This window comes from Misgurnus anguillicaudatus, chromosome 20, assembly GCF_027580225.2.
Source record: "Misgurnus anguillicaudatus chromosome 20, ASM2758022v2, whole genome shotgun sequence".
Classification (NCBI taxonomy): domain Eukaryota; kingdom Metazoa; phylum Chordata; class Actinopteri; order Cypriniformes; family Cobitidae; genus Misgurnus; species Misgurnus anguillicaudatus.
This window is the reverse complement of record NC_073356.2, coordinates 25,328,871-25,345,175: the sequence shown is the minus strand read 5'-3', so window position 1 is coordinate 25,345,175 and position 16,305 is coordinate 25,328,871. Positions and strand designations below refer to the sequence as shown.

The window sequence follows — 16,305 nt, the reverse complement described above, 5'->3', positions numbered from 1 at the left end:
TCGCCTCGATTACAAACATGTAATCAATCACATCAACAGTTTAACAAGTGGATCAGTAGTTTGATCCATAGATATGTATGGATGCATATAGGGCTGCAACAACGAATCGATTAAGTCGATAAAAATCCATTACTGAAAGTGTGGCAACCAACTTCATAATCGATTTGTTGTGTCGCGGCGACGCGGAAATGTTTACGTTTTTTAAAAAGTTGAGTTTAATGCGGAGCTCTCTCTCGCACTGTTTTCTCTGTTGTTTCTGGATATTTCATTCAAGAGCAAGTCCACTGCTGCCAGGGATTCCCCAGGGTCTTAAAGTATATATTTAGAAGGACAGACATAGAATGCATTGCATGTTGCTTGCTTATTTTGTTTAAAAGCATGATCAATGTCAGTCTACATGTCTTAATAACAAGGATCTCTCTCTCTCTCTCTCTCTCTCTCTCTCTCTCTCTCTCTCTATCTCTCTCTCGCTCGCTAATACAAATAATCTTGTTTCGTTTGAGAATAATTTGTATTGTTCTTTACTTTTTATAAATTATTTATTGTTCTGGCAACTCAGGTGCACTTTATTAAAAAAAGTCTATATATTTGGCAGATGTAAAGCATACATGTGTATGTTTTTTGTGTTAGTCCATTTTTATTTTATTTTATTTTTATTACTTTAACAAGGGATTTTGAAGGAAAAACATGGTTGTGCACTTTCTGATGATTTCATTTCTGGTTTTGAATAAAGGGTTGGAAATGAATGCTTTATATTATCCGATTAAAGGCGGAGTCCACGATGTTTGAAAAACGCGTTGGAAAAGGAGACGGGCCGACTACCAAAACACACTTATAGCCAATCAAATAAAATCAAATGCCGGGTTGCGTATGTGTGGGGCGGGTCTATCAACAGAAGGTCCAGATTCTATTGGGGTAGGGGCGTGTTTGTTTAGGTGATTTCAAATATAAAAATTGGCTTTCAAACATCATGGACTCCGCCTTTAATCTGAAAAATAACAGATTAATCGATTATTAAAATAACCGTTAGTTCCAGCCCTAGATGCATAGACTAAGAGCTGAAACGATTGCGGCATTGAACGAGCAGTGTGTCTACTTTTACATTTTACTAGGGATGCACCAAAAATTCGGCCACCGAAAATTTTCGGCCAAAAGACTTTAATCACCGAAACAATATGGCCGAAATGTTGTGATGACAAACCGCGACCTGCACGTGCTTGTCTGAAGCAACATGTCTGCGTTGTCTCAATTCGTTCCCTAGCTCCCGAGGTCGTGAATCAGTACGGATCATGGATTTATAAGCAAATTTAATAAAGAAAGTTTATCATTTGCACATGTTTTAAAGGCTTGCAAATGTTAACATTCAAGTGACTTTAAACAATTTAACCACAAAAAGGTGCTAAAGTGAGCAGCTTTCTGTACGCACAGACCTATGTCGCAAACACACATGCAGTTAAATGTGTCCGGTCCAGCTCCAGTCAGACGTGATGATCCCTATGCCCTTCAAAGATCAGAACTCTTGATGTGTAAACTTTAGAGAGAGTTGCGCTACTGTGTCTCAAAATGTAATCCATTAAAATACATTTTGCGAATAGAGCAATAAAAACAACAGAAGTTTTTTTTGTGAAGAGACTGTCTGTGTGTGTGCGCGCAGTAGTACACAGAGAGACGCGTTTTAAAAAGCAAGCGAACATAAAATCTTTCTGTTCTTGACGGGGCACATTCAAACAAAATGTTCTCCACAGTATTCTTTTTCTAATAAAAAATGTGTTTAGGTCTTAAGTGTATGTATAAATTACAGTCAGAAACCAGTCTGTGCTTATTTAGTCTTAAAGAGACAGTAACCTCAATTAACTTACTCAAGTCTGTGTCATTAAAGTTAATCAAACAACCCAAGACAAAGAGAAAATCACTTCTTTAGCTCTAAAAAATAATAATTATATTTAATTTATACAATAAAGACAGTATTATGATTCATTTGATTCGTATTTTCAGTACCTAATCCACTTTCAGACCTTACTTAATGTGCAACTTTGTTCTTTTTTATAAATGTTTGTAACTTCTGATAATCTGATCTGTGCCTCAAAAACTGTAATGTGATCGGAACCGTGAGTTTTGTGATCCGTCACACCCCTAAAGTTAGTACACAGTCATAGCCATAAATGAAATGGTACTAATAATTGGCATACTTTCTTTAGGTGTTTCGGTTTTCTGCCTTGATTTCCTCTTTTTCGGTTTTGATTTTGGTGCATTCCTACATTTTACATTTACGCATTTAGCTGAAGCTTGTCCTAAAGCAACTTACAAAGATAAGAAAACACTAGTTTTCACTATTCCAAAACAATAGAGATAAAGCAAGAGTTTGTGTTTTTTTTAACTAAAAGATAGAAGAGATAGAAATGCGGTCAATATCCATATCAAGTATTTTTGGAAGAGATAGAGACTAAGCAGCTATGTCTGAAACTGACGAATGCAGCATGTATGTACATGGTCCAAGCGGGTGTGATTGAGTAAAGGCAGGGACTGCTTCATATTCATATCTACACTCTAAAAATATCTGGGTTATTTTCAACCCATACTGGCTAAATATTGGACAGAACACATTGCTTGGTTAAAAACTACCAAATGCTGGGTTGTTATTACACAACCATGAGTTTTACTAACCCAGCCGTTGGGTTAAAACAACCCAGCATTGGGTATTTCTAGTGGTGTGTTCTGCCCAATATTTACCCAGTATGGGTTAAAAATAACCCAGCCATTATTAAAGTGTGTGGTCCAAGCTGGTGCAATTGAGTAGAGGTGCCTGAATTTGCATATTCATAGATCAGCATACACTAAACGAGAGACAATTAAAATAAAGAAATTACAGGAAACACTTTTACATAGTCCAATATGATGCTGAATTATGATTCTTAAGTGATAAAATTCTGTTGGTCTATCCAGCACCAAGTTTTCATCTAAATATTATAAGCTGCACTTCTACACTTTGGGTAATTAAACATCCTCTTACGTGGTTTGTTTGCCTTTTCTTGTGGTTCATTTGGTAAGAGACGCATGGTTAACAGTGTTTCAACAGGGCATCACAAAGCATTGTACGAATGCAAACACTAAAAACAGATCCAGTGAGTTTTAAAGAACAGTCAGATGTCAGGCACACTTGTGCTTGGTTAGGAATGCTGTAGGATGCTAACCTGCGGGAGGAGCGTTTATGACTTACTGACCTACAATAATATGTACACAAGCTGGTTCTTTTATGGAGAGCTTTAAAACATGGTTTAATTGCCACCCACACAATATTATCCAGCCTTTCTTCGGGTTGCAATTCTTATGACTAAAGTCAGCTATTCAGACCAACTATTTAAATTCACAGATTACCATGATATGATGTTTAACACGATCTAATGCAGAAATATAAAGGAGGTATTAGACAAACATTGTCAATACTGCATACATAAATACTCTCAAAAAACACATTTGTAAAAACATTTTAGGTCTTCTATGACTAAAGAGGACCATAAAGAAACAATATTTACTGTACTTCTATGATTGTTTCTGAGCAGATTCACCCGCTGTCTTTTTAAAAATTTTAGATAAATGTAGTTCAAAAGGATGTTCAAACAGACTGGTATTCGAGGGAAGAGTCCAAAGTCCATTGTTGCAAAAAGTCTCATGGATCAGTTCAGAAACATTCATTTGCAGTAATTCTGGGAGATAGTGCTTATCAGTCAAGGACTTACAATCTATGGCTTAAGTTTTCAAACTTTATAGACTATAGGACCCCTACTTAGACTTTCAGTCAACCCAGGGACCCTACACGTAATCATATAGGATGAATTCAGGTAAATTGTGACAGTTTTTGACAGTCGTCTCAATGTAAAAAAACTGTACCAATCTATCTAAATTCACCTTGACTTATAAATTTTGTTGACTTTCATGTTTGTATATGATTATCATGTCCTATCCTTGTAAAGGGACCTTGGGTGTTGAAAGGCGCTATATAAATAAAAAAAACACTATCAACTTTAGTTTCAAGTGTAAGCATATTAACATTGCTACTGTGTATAATGTTTAACAGATCATCACCCTCTGGTTGAAAGCCTTGGTGTAACAAAGTTCATTCTAAACTGAAAATGTATTGAAATATTTGATTCGGTTTATGGGTTACACATGTTATATTACATTTTAAAACATACAGCAATTTATAGACATGCAAAAAATAAGGATACATTTTGTTTTTCATATCTGGAAATTATTAATTCCTCATAGAAAAGGTGCGTTTATGAACACAAAAACAGTTATACCTGGCAAGCGTCAGGTTGTCTTCTGGTATGTCAGTTGAGTTTTTCTTCTTTTTCTTCCATTTGAATAGTTTAAGCGTTGAACTCTTACTACTGTCATCTTCCACACAATCTTTCAGATTAGCTTCACTTTTAGAAAAAAGGCTCTTAAAAGACTTTTTGGCGGAAATACTTTTTTTAGCCATGACTGCAAACTAGAAGTACGCGATTCAGTTCGGTAGCAGTATATAAAGATGCGCACGAGATGTATCTACTGCTTAGTACAAACGCCAACTCTGTGTGAATGGACGTGGCTTTATCTAATACGACCTCGTCTACCTTCCTAGACAACTTTTAAGGCATCAGTAGCTGTTGCACACGTGTATGTCGTCCAAAAATGCTCTCTAGGTAGTCGGCTTATTAGACTTGCAGACGCAGTCACAGTCAGTAAACCTGAGGGAGAAACGCCCTCACTCAGAGTTAAGGCTAGTATGTTCCAGTGTGTGTTGCATGCCAGACCAGAATACAAAGACGAAAGATAAATGCAACTTAACTTTATACACACATGGCCCCAGGGACTTTAGCTGAACTTTAAATTGAATCACTTAGTTTGAATAAACAAAGCTCAAAAGCACATATAAAACAGACCCAAAATAAGTTTTCAAAATTAAATAAACTTAGACGAGTGATAATTAAGCTAAATGATTTTCTATTGCACGAAAGCTATCGAAACAGGTACCGTTAACTAATCCAATAATAAAGGTAAATGCCTAGTGTGAGTAATATTGAGCATCTGCGTAGCGTGAACGACGTATTTCGGCTTCATTCTCGTTAGCACGAGCTAGTGTGGCTCGGTAATCGCAAATTAGGCAATTTACGCGATCTTTTATAGTAAGATTGACAGGAAAACAAGATTGGCAAGAAAATGTTGTGTCATGGTCACAAGCTCCCTCAAAGACAAGAGGTAAAACATTTTCTATTTTTAGTATTTTCAGGTTTATCTGGTCCTGTTTAATGTCAATATTGTTGTAAATGTTGCATAACTCAAGCGCACACAGTAGCAGGCAGCTAGCGTCTCTAACAACCTCGTATAGGTTATAAACAGCAATAGCGTGACCTTGTGGTCATAATAATCCTTGTACAAAATAAATTGATATTGTAGTAAAAGAACTGTAATGCCCATTGTTGATCACTAGATGGAGCAACATCACAACATATTACATGTTTAGCGCATGACCGTAACAGTTATCGTACTTTTAAAATCTCCAAAGTTAAAAAAATATATATCTCCAAAGTTTTTGTGAGTAAGGTCTACGGATAAAACAATCTAGAGGGCTACTTTTGTAGTCTTGTTTTTATTTTATTTTACTTGATATATTTTATCATTCTTTAAAATGTTAACATGTATAAAAGCCACGTTAATATAAAAATAAATAAATATTCAAATTGAGGCTATTAATAGAACGTGATTTGGCGGCAACTCACAAACTCTGTATGGGCACCATGTCAAAAACCAGTTTAGATGCTGTGTGGGTGTGATTCGTCACAGTTCCTGATTGTCTAAATCAGTAATGATTATGCACATATAGTAATAATTCAAATAATAGTAATAATTACTTTTTTAAATTAATTTTACCACAAAAAGCGAAACGGATGTTTTGGTAACTTGTGACTTCTTGCCCACATCTGGCATAACAGTGGATGCATGTTTGTTGTTTGTTTTTAGATAGTATGTTATGTTAGTATGTTTTTAGAATATTAAAATGACACTGACGAACGCCTTCATGCCTTACCTGAAACCGTAGAGGCCGCCATTTTGGTTCTTGTCGCATTACGTCACGACAGTGGAAAAACAATCACACATTGGGAAAAAAAATAAGAGATCCTAAACTGCCGTGAATTTGGAATTTATATATTTACAGAGAGAGAGAGAGAGAGGACAAAAATAAATTAACGACAAAATATTATAAGAGAAAAAATACTTTTTAAAGAATACTATTTAAAAAAAACGTTTTAAACCGAAATTACAACTCCTGAAAACTGTTGCAAATTTATAAAAATAATCAAATAATTTTGAGCATTCCTTTTTCATACATCGGGTTTATCTCATTAGTGAAACGATATGCTTAGGCTACAGTAATACTTATGTCACGTTAATAGTGCTTTGTTTATTTAAAAAAATGTCTGTTACAAATTTATACAGGTTAAATCAACATTTAAATGTCAATTATATTTTCTTTAAGGTTAAGAAAAAAAATGTAATTTAATTATTATTTGATAACAGATTGGATATTTCATAATTAAAATGTTTTGTTGATCTCCATAAAAACCGCATTGACATGACTGATAATAATGTTAGTAACAGGAATTATGAAGAATCGTGCTGTCAAACACGCATGAAGTAGTTATAGATGACCAAAAGAGGATACATATACAAATAAGGCATTTGAAATCATCAAGTCATAAGTCAAAAGATAATGACTAATCTGAAATGAGAAAACAGAACAATATTGCTCATTTGTCATACCATGGCATGTCCAGACCTTTAAAAAAGATCAAATGACAAATGTCATGCAGGTAAGATTCTAACTTCATGGTCCAGTTAATATAAATTCAGTTCACCATTCCTGGTCACACTGTGGATTAGTGATGTTACCATAACAATGGTGATGGATGAGGGTAGCTTTGATAAAAGGGCAACAAAAATTCCACTTAAATGTAAATCCTGTTTTTTTATTATGTATCATATAAATGTAAAATGTTGTCTTTGGAAGTTTCGCATACAGTTGATGAGAAAAAAGTTGATGAGGATTTTCCGAGAATGCTGTTATTTCATAATTTTATTCCGTAAAGACAAAGACTTGTTAATGATTAATGTTCATTTAACTTTGAACAAACTATTGCCAGTAAATAACATGAATTTAAATCTACAGTAATTTACTGGCAAACAGCTGCATAACTACAGCAATTTTTTTTTAAAGTGTATGAAATAAACTATATGCATCAACTGCACTGAATATTGTGTCAGTCTATTGAGCAACTGTAAAAATGATATAAGATATACAAATAAAAAGTAGACTTTTAAATATATAGACTTCTATGAATCCAATGTTATTGTAACATCCTGGTTTATGAACATAGCACATCTTTCACCACTGCCTATATGTATCATAATCCTAAACGCGTGGTTCGATGTGCGTCGGCTAGTGTTGATGAAAAATGAGATTTATGTAACAGTCAGCAGGTGCACACCGAACACGTGCCACCTGCATTCTTCATTAATATCTGTCATTCCTCAGCCTCGTGTTCTGATACATTACCATCTGTAACTCAAATTGTAGAGACGCCACAGTTATGGGTTTGGTTTCCAAGGAACACTAATGGTGATGAACCTTGACTTCACATTTCACATTCGCTTTGAACTTAAAGCATCTGATGAATGTGATGTTTATCGTTACATCAATAAAATGTATTACAATAAAAATCACAACAGGGTCAATTCAGTTCTTTTAACCATCCAATAAGGTCTACATCTTTAATGTTCTGATGTTGTGCTAAGGAAAGATTGATCGTAAAAGAACCGGTCCTGTTACATTATGCATGGTGTTTTGCATTTAAAGGAAAAACAGAAACAAAAATAATTGTAAAATAATTGTAAGGGTGAGACACAGGACTCACAGAGTGTTTGGTTGGTGTTATACAAATGTGATCAGGTTACACAGTGGTCAGCAATCCTTATAATACTTAAACTAAAAAAGAAAGTAGAAACGCAGTCAGTAACTTCACCCTTTTTGTTACAGTATGCAACAGGTAACACAGTATGCATGCACAGTTATCCAGATACAGACCTAACAACTGGATATTAAATGTGTCAATGATGTTTCAATACACTAGAAAGAAGCTTTGAAAAAGTTCATAGTAAAACGTGTGTTTTAAAAAGTTTAATGAAAATGGGATGTAGCGTGATCAGCTTTTCATTGTGCATAAGGTATACTGGTATATAATATAATTAAATATAATTCAGAAATTTTATTCAGAATTTTGAGTCAGAGTTGAAGGAGGAAAGGGGGAAATGCAGTATAGCAGTGGTGTTTGACTACAAAAGATTTTTATGTGTTTTTTACATGTTCATTAATAGCAACAAGTCTTCCTGCTCTTTGTAATGTCACCCACACATTGAACAACGTCACCGGCCAGTTTCTTTTTTTGTTTGTCTTTATGTGTCGTCCTATTGTTATGTATTTGTTATGGAAACACATACAGATTTGTTAGCATATGCCATATGGACTCAAGGAAAAACTTTACATTTTAAACAACACACACTGTGTCATGGCATTTTAATGTGCCATATATTTTTTCACTAAAATATAAAATTAATCACAATTTAATGACGGAAATTATTCTGAATATTTACATTTATTCATTTAGCAGACACTTTTATCCAAAGTAAACGTCAGTTAAACATCTAACAATACACTGTAAACAAATATTTGCTGCTTTTTTGTTGAATCAACTAAGATTTACAAGTCATGTCAACTTACTATTATTTATCTTGACAAAATATAAGTTGTTACAACTTATAAAATATAAGTCGACTTCATTTAAATAACTCATCTCTAGTCAAGATAAATAATAGTAAGTTGAAATTAATTGTAAAACTGTGTTGATTCAACAAAAAAGCAAAATAAAATGTACAGTGTAAGTGTAGTCTACACTCTTGGAGGTACCAATATGTACCTTTTAGGTACAAAAGTGAACTTTTTGAAAAGGTAGCGCTCCAGTGAAAACTTTTGTACCTTTATGTACATTTTTCTGAGAATGTACAAAGCCATGTTTATCAGAAAAAAAAGGTACAAAAGCTGTCACTGAGGCAGTCTCTCTTTCAAAAAGTACACCTTTGAACTGCCTATTAGTACCTCAAAAGTACATATCTATAGCTAAATAGGTATATACATAGGCCTTTTAAAAGGGCACCGCCCCAGTGACAACTTTTGTACATTTTCTTTAAAGTGTAGGACTAGAGCTGAAGCAAGGAAACTTAGTCAACAGAGTTTAATACATATATATACAGTACTGTGCAAAAGTCAGGCCACCATGTCAGAATTAGATTTTTTGTTTTTGCAATGTTATAGTGATCATATATAATTGTTTTTTTTAGTCTCTTTAATAGAATACATCCAGAAAATAAAGGAAATGTGTATATACAGTATTAAAAACTGTATAAAAAATGTAAACTGATGTGTCAAGTTTTTAGGGTAAACTCCTCTTCCACTTGAGCAAAAGCAGGAAACTGCAGGATCTCTTAAACTTACACTGTAAAAAAATGTCTGTAGAAGTTACAGTATTACTTGCAGCTGGTCTCCCGTAACTTACTGTAGATTTTACATTTTACTGGCACAGTTTGTTCAAAGTTAAATGAACATAAAACATTTTCAGTCTTTATATTCTACAGTAAGTTACTGGCACCCAGCTGTATAATTACAAAGCACATTTTTTACAGTGTAAATAAAATTAAATCCTAATTTCTAATTTTAAAGAAATTAATAATAATTAATTTTAAAGCCTTTTCACTTTATTCTGCTTAAAAACGCTCAAGGTGTCTTTAGTGCCAAGAGAGGTCACACTAAACACTGACAATGCCTAAAGAAGACATTTAGTCCTGAAAATTATAATTATTTTTTTTTAAGTACATATTTCTTGTATATTCTGTTTGTATCTTAATAAAACAGATTGAAAATTAAATATGGATGGACATTAAAACAACCAGTCTGGTGGTGGTGGTGGCCTAAGACTTTTGCACAGTACTGTATATATATATGTGTGTTTTCTCTTAATTTTGTTATGCTGCATATGCATACGACACAATCATTAAATTATTATTTTTTCATTAATCTACACTGCCATAATGACAAAGTAATGTAGAAACGTCTGCAAATTTATTCAAAATAAAAACTAAAATATCACATACTTAATGAGCACTTAGTTGAAGCAAAGTGCATACTTTCTGAATGCACTGTATGTAAACAAAGTTACTGGAAAAGTTGACACTTCAATAAAGGTGTATTTTCAGTTGTGTCTTTACTCTTCAGGTCGAATGGAGGCTCACAGTTGATTCCACTAGAGAGGAACAGAATAAACGTAAATGTTTTTGTGAGTGATTTGTTGTGATGGAACAATTACACTGTAAAAAATACTTTGCTGCCTTAACATTTTTTGTTGAATCAACTCGGATTTACAAGTCATTTCAACTTACTATTATTTATCTTGACTAGAGATGAGTTGTTATAACTACAGGAGAGTTGTTATAACTTATACGATTAAGTTGACTTTGTGACAACTCATCTCTGTTGACATAACTTGTAAATCTGAGTTGATTTAACAAAAAATTTTAAGGCAGCAAAGGTTTTTTTTACAGTCATTTACTGAGCATAAACTGAGCTGAAATGCAGCGTCGATGACTTGATTGTATTGGTAACACTTTACAATAAGGTTGTATTTCTTAAGTGCATTAGCTAACACACACTAAGAATGGGCAATAGTTCTACAGCATTTATTTATGTTCATTTCAGTATTTACTAATACACAATGAACTAACATTACAATCATATTGGCATTAATTAATTATCATTAATAATTAACGAAGATAAATAAAAAAACTTAGTTCATGCATTTATTAATGTACCATTTTATTAAAACTGTGATGCTATTTTGTGATTACATAATATTACATGCACACAAATGTTGTCTTCAACTTCAAAGTTCCACTGTATTATTCTTTAAACGCATTGCAAGGTAAGAAAGATACAGCGGAGATAAGCTAGTGTTTACTTAGATCATAAATGTAAATAATCTTTGAATGTGGCTTTTCTGGAATTCTTAGGTTCACTGGAAAGCCAGCGTACGCTTCTACTTTCAATTCTCATGTATAGCAGTTAAAAGATCTAATGTCAAATGATCGAATGATATGGATGACAGCAAACAAGATGAAAGCATTAATATTGTAGGAAACACCTAAACTTCTTTCATTTAACATTATAAGTTAATTATAATCTGCAGGCTAATAGCTAAATTAAGGAACTGGTTATGTGCTCTGCAAAACTATAATGTTTGGTCTTTTAATAGCAATAGGTGGGGCAAATTAAAAGCTAAGTGTTTTTGCACTTTAAGCAACAGTGCATTGAGGTTCTGGGGAATGAGTAATCGTATTCAAAGACTACTTGATGCATACAAGGAACATTTACACGATAAGCTTTGTTTCCAGTTCAGCTTGTCTGTTTTACTTGGAATATACTTCAATGTAGGTGTCGATTGTCACGTTTTGGTAAATAGAAAGTGGTCTAAACCTTATTTGTCAGCTCTGGGCCTAGGCAGGAACTAAGGTTCTGGGTTTCAGAGAATCACTTCCTAGCAATTACTAAATGCCTTTAACTCTGCACAGGAAGGCAATGCAAGTAGATGTCACACACGCGCGCGCACACACGCTGCATGTCATTTACAGCAAGTCGAGTTCCACTCTTTCTTTTCTGTGGTATGTTTTCACATGTTTCTTTCACCTTTCTGCCATAAAAGGGCCTCTTGCTACTTCTCCTAAGATGTATTCAAAGTGGTGGTTTGACATGCTGTTTAACGACAGATGTCTACACCGCATACTCTCTCTTTCTATCTCTCGCGCTCTTTTTGCTCTCTCTCTCTCTATCTCTCTCATACCCTGAGGTGTGTTTGTTCTGGTCTGAGGTGTGTTTGGTGTGTGGGACTCCCCCGTCATGCGTGTGTGTGTGTGTGTGTGTGTGTTTGAGGGGAGAACGAGAGGTTGTGACAAAAGGAAACACATAAGTGAAGCACTCATGAGGCATTTCTTACTGTAACTGCCTTATCATCTGTTACTGACATTTGTGTGTTGATCGTTCGTGCCACAGGTTTACCTGAAGCATCCGAGAAACCATTGCAGAGGAACTAGGAGTAGCATTACATTAACCGGTTTCTTAAACAGTAGCAGCATATTATCTTAGTGTTTATGGTTGTTCTGATATCAAATGTATATGATTTGAACGCTTGATTAAACGTGACATAAAAACTGTTACCATGATAAAATCTGACAGCTGGGGAGCAGTTCATTGAAACCAAGCTGTAATGTTTTACTGTAACTCATGCTATAGTACAGTAACAGTAGATAAAGGTTAAAAAGGTGGTTTTATGATGTTTTTAATGTGACGGTGGGCATTTTTTTGCAACCCTAGCCGATGAGTAACTATTTCAGTTCCTCTACTTTCTAGAAATACGACCACATAGGCCGGCCTTGTGTGGGACTTTCAAAAGAACAAGTCTGATGGGTGTTGAGTATGAGTATGTGGGTGTAAAAACTTGATTCTGTTGACATACTGTAGTGAGATCATTAACACCAAAACAGAGAGTTTGAGAAGTCATGTTTAATGTGCTACATTATAAAAGTTTGTCAAAAATAATTTTTCACATATAAAGTCTCAACATCTTTTAGGCCGAGTAAAAAAACAAACTAGGATAATAATAAAATGCACTGTACAAAAGACACTACGTTCTTAATTCTAAACCCTGTTATAGCAAAGAATCATCCAGCACTTGGATCTAGTTCCTGCTTTTTCCAGCGCTTCCGTCAAATAAATTAAGAGCATAAATTATCAAGCTAACAATTTCATTTTTTTAAACTGAGGTACTGTTGTGTCTGTAGTTTGTAAAGAAGTATTGCAATCTTCAATTCAGTTGCAGCTACATTGATTTGGATATTTTCATAGTGCTAAAAATACTTGTTTGGATTAAACAACAGTAAACATTGGTAGACACAACCGAGTAACATTAAATAAAACTAATAAACAGAAAATCCCTTAATTTAAATATTAAATAAAAGCATGTTCTCATGTCAAAGGGGTATAAAATCACATCAAAAGAATTACAAAAATACATTATGCAATTCAAGAATAGCCAAGTAGAAAAGATTCGAAAAACGTACCGGAACTACTGCTAATACATCTTTCATCTTTTCATAATGGTTCTCTTTAACATTATTTAAAAACCGGGTACGATCATGCACACATACTCAATCTGTATCAAACACACGTAATCCACATCTACACTTGGAATGGTTGGGATATATCTAGTCCATTTGGGATTGTCACATCATAGTGTCCATAGTGGGATTGACGCATTATTCCTGAGAATCCTAATATTGGAAAAGAAGACCGACTTAAAAAAAAACAAAACCCAACATACAAAAGTAGACATATGATAAAAGAAAACAATGACAATAATAAGTTAAGACAAACTCACACAAACAAAAGTATGAAAAGCAGATGTAAAGACATCTTCATATTTTAAAGCAGGTCAAAGTGTGGAAGTGCAAACACGTCACACATTCCTCAAGTCTTTGGAAAACACTTTTTTGTTTGGTGCGGCTCTCATTGGCTTGATTTCTCTCCGATTCCTCCATGTAAAAGTGAGGATATTTGGTGTCGAATGCCCTGTGTGCATAGATAGCGATTGGGAAAAAGGTGTCTGGAAGACCTGAAAAAGCTACAGTATAGTTCATCCTACTCCTCTTCAGTCTTTACAGAAGATCGATGGTTGAATTGTACAACACTGGCTCTCTCCTGGTGATGTCCCATAGCGGTTACCCCTTGCACTTGATCGAAAGCTTGGAGGACCCCGAGGTCCTCCTTCCCCTCGCCACTTTCCAAACTTCTGGCCAGCCATTTTTCCAGCGCGGCATCCACCTGACTTTCAGCAGCGCTCTCGGGCAGAGCCTCGGCCTCGTGACTGGCATCGAACCGCTCCACCAGCTCCGCTGCGCGTCTCAGCTCTGGGATTTCTGGACGGGCGGCTGGACAGCTGCCTGAGCGCTGATGAAGGTGCAGGGAGAAGCGATGGATGAAGCCTCTTGCGCAGACCGGGCAACAGTGGGGACGATCGTGAGAGCTGTGCAGCCTTCGGTGGAGTTTGAGGTGGATGTACTGGGTGAATTTGACGCTGCACAGTTTGCACTGATATGGCTTTTCTCCGGAGTGCAGACGCAGGTGAGTCTTCAGGTTGCTGGTGCTGCTGAAGCGTTTGTGACACACCTGTGGGTTTAAAATTTGTAATTTAGGCACTGTAAGTAAACTTTAGGGTGGACAAAATTATTAAGAAAGCTGCATATCGCAATGGCATAATTTTGGTTGCTATATAAAACACTAAGGTATATTAAAGCGTCTTACATTTTGCCACAGGCACAGTAGGGGGATTTAAGTGTTTACAGACATTTCCGTGAGGACAGAGAGGATTTCGTAACTATTAATGTGTATGTAGCTTCAAAGAAGATTAAGAAACACAGACAAGATCTTTGCTAGCCTTCATAATTGCCTTGTTGTCACTCTGGTATGCAGACAGAGAGCCAGACGTGTTTTTATATTAATGGACTGTTTTCTTTTCAGTGGTCAAGATGAATGAATAGCACAGGCTGACGCCACCGTCACACCCTTTTTGGTTACTGTTCAACAAAGCATTTTCTCTTAAAGGAAACTGGAGTGACAAGGTGAAGGTTCTACGAGCGATAAGCAATGTTGTGGGTGTGCGTCATTGTGCCCTTAAAGGGTATAACTGTCATGCGAAGCCTTTTATCTCCTGTCTCCTTTAGATATGGTATAAAGGAAATCGTTTTACCTGGCACTCATGTGGTTTCTCTCCTGTGTGGACCAGGTGATGTTTCTGGAGGTGGGCTAACTGGGTAAAGCTCTTTTTGCACAGGTTACACTGGAATGGCCTTTCTCCACTGTGGACCCTCAAGTGCACCTTCAACAAAAATGTAGTCAGGTTAAAATCATGCATACGCTTTCGAATCAAAACGTGAACAACGATGCAAAACAAGACTCACTTTGAGGTTGGATAGCTGACCGAATGTCTTGAGACAGACGTTGCACTCATACTTGATTTTGCCGTTTTGCTTCTTGAGGGGGTACGGGAGAGATTTGTATCCAGGGGTTATTGGAGAGGAGCAGGAGGCAGGCGATGTGCTTCTGGGTGTAGGCAGGCTGAGGTTGATGGCCTCCTCGCATTTCGAAAGTGGGGTTTGCTGGGGGGAGTGCTTTGGCTGAGGAGAAAGTTCGGGAGTTGCGGGAGCTCCTCGGGGAGGAGTGTTTGGCATTCTTTCCTTCAGACCTCCGTGAAGCGGGGTGGGATAGGGCAAAGTAACAGGTAGAAGACCATGTTGGGGTATGGAAGAGTAGGGCAAGCCATCGCTACCCAAAAAGCCATTGTACTGCAACCCCCCTTTCGAGGGTAACATGGAGGGGAAAGGAGGGGAATATGGAGGCAATAGCAAGCGGGGATAGTGGGGGTTGTACGGTGATATAAGTGGATATGGAGCGTGTATAGGTCTCTGTGAGGGCAGTGATGGGTATGAGATCAAACCTTCCCGATGACCATAAAGGCCATGCAGGTGGAGAGGAAGATCTTGTGGCGGGGAGAGGGTGGGGTACGGGTAAGTGTTCAAATTTAGCTCCTTTTGGTTCGGATGTGGAGAACGAACCGGCTCCGGTGGATTGGCTTTGAGGATCTTCGTACTGCAGTCCACAACCTGCTCATCTGGAGTGTCGGGTGGCGTGTCTCTCTCGATAACCTCAACGTCGATCTTTTCGTCCAACTCCTCTTCATCCTCGCTCTGAAGTTTGTGCGGGCTGGGGGGATGTTTTGGGTAGGGGGCGTATTGAGGTAGGGGCTTCTTCAGATACTCGTATGCTGCAATATCAGGCATGTGTTCTGATAAAACAGAGAGAGAAAACGCATCGTCAAAAGTCGAAAGCCAGCAAGTGAGAGGTCAGAAACCAACAAGCCACACATGACTTATATCTTCGAGTAACTTTAGGCCGCGATTGATTGCTAATCAAATATGCCTGCAAATCTGTCATACACCTACTCATAACCTTCCCCCTCAAAAACTCACTTATGGTAAATGACAGCTGTTTCTGTACAACACTGACAGGCAGAAGATATCCGACTGGTTTCTGTTTGACATAGAGATAGT

The 16,305-nt window shown here is 36.4% G+C and overlaps 2 protein-coding genes across 4 annotated transcripts in view; both read right to left on the bottom strand.

Annotated features, from left to right (window-relative positions):
- The window catches only part of crybg2 (crystallin beta-gamma domain containing 2), a 40,570-nt gene extending 35,527 nt beyond the window's left edge, over window positions 1–5,043 (bottom strand). The window contains exon 1 of the mRNA XM_055219832.2: window positions 4,302–5,043. Coding sequence (XP_055075807.2) covers window positions 4,302–4,483 — 182 coding nt within the window. The 5' untranslated portion in view covers window positions 4,484–5,043. The remainder of the gene's footprint in view (window positions 1–4,301) is intronic.
- Window positions 5,044–12,688: 7,645 nt separating this feature from the next.
- prdm1b (PR domain containing 1b, with ZNF domain) overlaps window positions 12,689–16,305 on the bottom strand; it is a 44,750-nt gene continuing 41,133 nt past the window's right edge. For all 3 annotated transcript variants that reach the window (XM_055219869.2, XM_055219870.2, XM_055219871.2), the window contains 3 exons: window positions 15,157–16,040; window positions 14,946–15,074; window positions 12,689–14,365 (listed from right to left, as the gene is read on the bottom strand). In XM_055219869.2, coding sequence (XP_055075844.1) covers window positions 13,838–14,365; window positions 14,946–15,074; window positions 15,157–16,040 — 1,541 coding nt within the window. In that variant the 3' untranslated portion in view covers window positions 12,689–13,837. The remainder of the gene's footprint in view (window positions 14,366–14,945; window positions 15,075–15,156; window positions 16,041–16,305) is intronic.